The following is a 3,365-nucleotide window of genomic DNA, read 5'->3' as shown; positions in this document are numbered from 1 at the left end:
CTTTAGTGAGTGTGGCTCCATTATGTTGGATTTTGTAGATCCTTGATTGTTTCCTCTTTTTCTTAGTCAGCGAATGGAAATACTTTGTGTTTTTTTCCCCCTCCTCAAGGCCACTTACAGCTGCCTTCTGTTTCCAGTAGCTTTCTTCAACAGATAGAGCAAATGTTAGCTCAGCTGTGGCTTTGTTCATTGCAATGAGATTCTCATCATAAGGGTCCCCATCGTATGCTTGTTCCGCTATCTTGACTCTTTGTTCAGCATTCGTGATATTTTGAAAAATATTCCCAAACACTTCGGTGTTCCACAATTTCAGAGCTGCTTTAATCCGGTGGAGCTTCTGTTGGAAAGCAAACATACCATGGCCATGGATAGGATGCTGCCACGAAGTAGTCACACAGTGCTTGAAGTCGTGGTGCTTAGTCCACATGTTTTGGAAACGGAAGGGTGTCGGACCTGTTTTCTTTTCTTGTTTGACCGACAGAAGGAGCGGGCAATGATCCGAAACGTTCCTTGTGAGGTGCTGAATACGAGATAAGGGGAATGCTTGGGTCCACGTGTGAGAGAATAAGAACCTGTCAAGACGTTGCCAAAGTCTGCTCCTAGACCAGGTAAATTTAGATCCCTCGAATCCCGCATCCTGAAGACCACAGTCCATCATCATGTCTCCAAAATCCTCCATCGTTCTAATTTTTGGAGCAGCGCCTCTTTTTCTTTCACTACAATACAGAACAGTGTTGAAATCTCCACCAAGGAGCCAAGGTTCTTCTCCGTCATCAACATTTCTGAGCGCATCCCACAATTCCCGTCTTTTTGCTCTGGTGTGTTTAGCATAGACCCAAGTGCATAGTATTCCATTTGGCCAGAAATCTGAAAAGATACGTAGGTGCAGAAATTGCTCTTGAGAGATCAAGATTTCACAGTCAAGATCTTCTTTCATGAAGCACCAAATTTTGGAATTAGAATTACTGATGACCTTGTCAAAACCCCCAGTCTTCCAGAAATATTGTTCATCCAGTTTCACCTTTGGCTCGATAATCACAAGCATTTTCGGTTTGTGTTTCTTACAATTCCAATGCACATGTTTTTGTTTATGGGCTTCTCCTATGCCCCGAATGTTCCAAAGGAGGATCTTCATATGAAACGGGGTGGGGTTGGTGGCACCACATGTTTTGATCTACTTCTAGTCAGAATTCTAGACACTTCATGCATTTTTGGTGTGTCAAAGTCGAAATTGATGCCTGGCTGAAAATCCCTTTCACTGGATCCTGAACGTGTGTGCTTTCCTCTCATCGCACAATCTTCCATTGACGAAGACGGCGACGCCGGTCTGCATGGATCCTTATCCTCGTTGGAGTGATCACTGTCCATATGCGCTGATTCCTCTTCCTTTTCTTCAATGAGTTCAGTTTCAAAATCATAGTAGTTCTCATGCGGTGAGGGAAGTTCATCAGCAGCTTGGTTAAGGGTACAGGTCTGTTGCTGTTTTCTAGAGATTCTCTGATCGTTATCACCTTGTTGTCGATAAGATTGATTCATTTCGAGCACATGCTCCCTATTCTTCTTCATAAGCATAGCAAAGGGGTTAGGGTTTAGGGTTTAGGGTTTAGGGTTTAGGGTTTGGGGTTTGGGGTATGGGGTTTGGGGTTTGGGGTTTGGGGTTTGGGGTTTGGGGTTTAGGGTTTAGGGTTTAGGGTTTAGGGTTTAGGGTTTAGGGTTTAGGGTTTAGGGTTTAGGGTTTAGGGTTTAGGGTTAGGGTTTAGGGTTTAGGGTTTAGCGTTTAGGGTTTAGGGTTTAGGCTTTAGGGTTTAGGGTTTAGGGTTTAAGGTTTAGGGTTTAGGGTTTAGGGTTTAGGGTTTAGGGTTTAGGGATTAGGGTTTAGGGTTTAGGGTTTAGAGTTTAGGGTGTAGGGTTTAGGGTTTACGGTTTAGGGTCTAGGGTTTAGGGTTTAGGGTCTAGGGTTTAGGGTTTAGGGTTTAGGGTTTAGGGTTTAGGGTTTAGGGTTTAGGGTTTAGGGTTTAGGGTTAGGGTTAGGGTTTAGGGTTTAGGGTTTAGGGATTAGGGTTTAGGGTTTAGGGTTTAGGGATTAGGGTTTAGGGTTTAGGGTTTAGGGATTAGGGTTTAGGGTTTAGGGTTTAGGGATTAGGGTTTAGGGTTTAGGGTTTAGGGATTAGGGTTTAGGGTTTAGGGTTTAGGGATTAGGGTTTAGGGTTTAGGGTTTAGGGATTAGGGTTTAGGGTTTAGGGTTTAGGGATTAGGGTTTAGGGTTTAGGGTTTAGGGATTAGGGTTTAGGGTTTAGGGTTTAGGGATTAGGGTTTAGGGTTTAGGGTTTAGGGATTAGGGTTTAGGGTTTAGGGTTTAGGGATTAGGGTTTAGGGTTTAGGGTTTAGGGATTAGGGTTTAGGGTTTAGGGTTTAGGGTTTAGGGTTTAGGGTTTAGGGTTTAGGGTTTAGGGTTTAGGGTTTAGGGTTTAGGGTTTAGGGTTTAGGGTTTAGGGTTTAGGGTTTAGGGTTTAGGGTTTAGGGTTTAGGGTTTAGGGTTTAGGGTTTAGGGTTTAGGGTTTAGGGTTTAGGGTTTAGGGTTTAGGGTTTAGGGTTTAGGGTTTAGGGTTTAGGGTTTAGGGTTTAGGGTTTAGGGTTTAGGGTTTAGGGTTTAGGGTTTAGGGTTTAGGGTTTAGGATTCCTGTGTCGGTGTGAATGACGGTGTCCATTTGAAAATGCGCATCGGAAATCCTTGAATGTGCCAAATTCTTCTCAACCAAAGATAGGAGAAGTCGGATTCGTTGGAGAGACAAATAAGTACATGCTTCGCATTAAGCATACTGACAGTAAATGCGCCTTTGACTCCCAGTCCGGCAATAAGGCGATGCAGGTGTCGTAATTGAGGTTTTCCATGAGAGAATTTACCAACCAGTGCCAATCGGAAGGGAGCTGCAAGGGTTTCGGTCTCCGCATCCGAAAAAACCAGTGTAAGGCCCTTCTCATCAGTCAAGACCGCACCGATGGAGGGCGGTGGCGAATCTGCAAAGAAAAATTTCTGCGAAGCTGTTTGCGGCGCTTTTGAGGGTGCAACGACTTCAGCGAACGTTCTTTTTGGAGGCATCGGTGTCGAAAACAGCTGCTGACTCAGTTCCGGGGGTTTGACCGGTTGAGTTGACCGAGTCAACTCGGTCAAACCCGTTTGACCGCCACCTACCGCCGGAGTTGGAGATTCCGGCGACTGAACGGATCCATGATCTGACCGAATGGTCGGCTTCGTCATCCCAGCGCGAGTCGGGTGGTGGTGGTCCGCCGGCAAACGGTGGCCGGACGGCGGCGGAATGGCACGACGAGTGGCGGCAACGGCGCGAGTAGGAGAAGAAAAAGAT

General features: G+C 45.6%; 1 protein-coding gene across 1 annotated transcript in view; it reads right to left on the bottom strand.

The window, feature by feature from the left end:
• LOC110012451 overlaps positions 1-3,359 on the bottom strand; it is a 9,977-nt gene extending 6,618 nt beyond the window's left edge. Inside the window, exon 1 of the mRNA XM_020696181.1 lies at positions 2,681-3,359. Within this exon, the coding sequence (XP_020551840.1) occupies positions 2,681-3,259 (579 nt within the window). The 5' untranslated portion in view covers positions 3,260-3,359. The remainder of the gene's footprint in view (positions 1-2,680) is intronic.

The sequence above is a fragment of the Sesamum indicum genome, linkage group LG1 (genome assembly GCF_000512975.1).
Source record: "Sesamum indicum cultivar Zhongzhi No. 13 linkage group LG1, S_indicum_v1.0, whole genome shotgun sequence".
Taxonomy (NCBI): domain Eukaryota; kingdom Viridiplantae; phylum Streptophyta; class Magnoliopsida; order Lamiales; family Pedaliaceae; genus Sesamum; species Sesamum indicum.
Note: the sequence above shows the minus strand (reverse complement) of the source record. Positions and strands in the feature narration are given on the sequence as shown.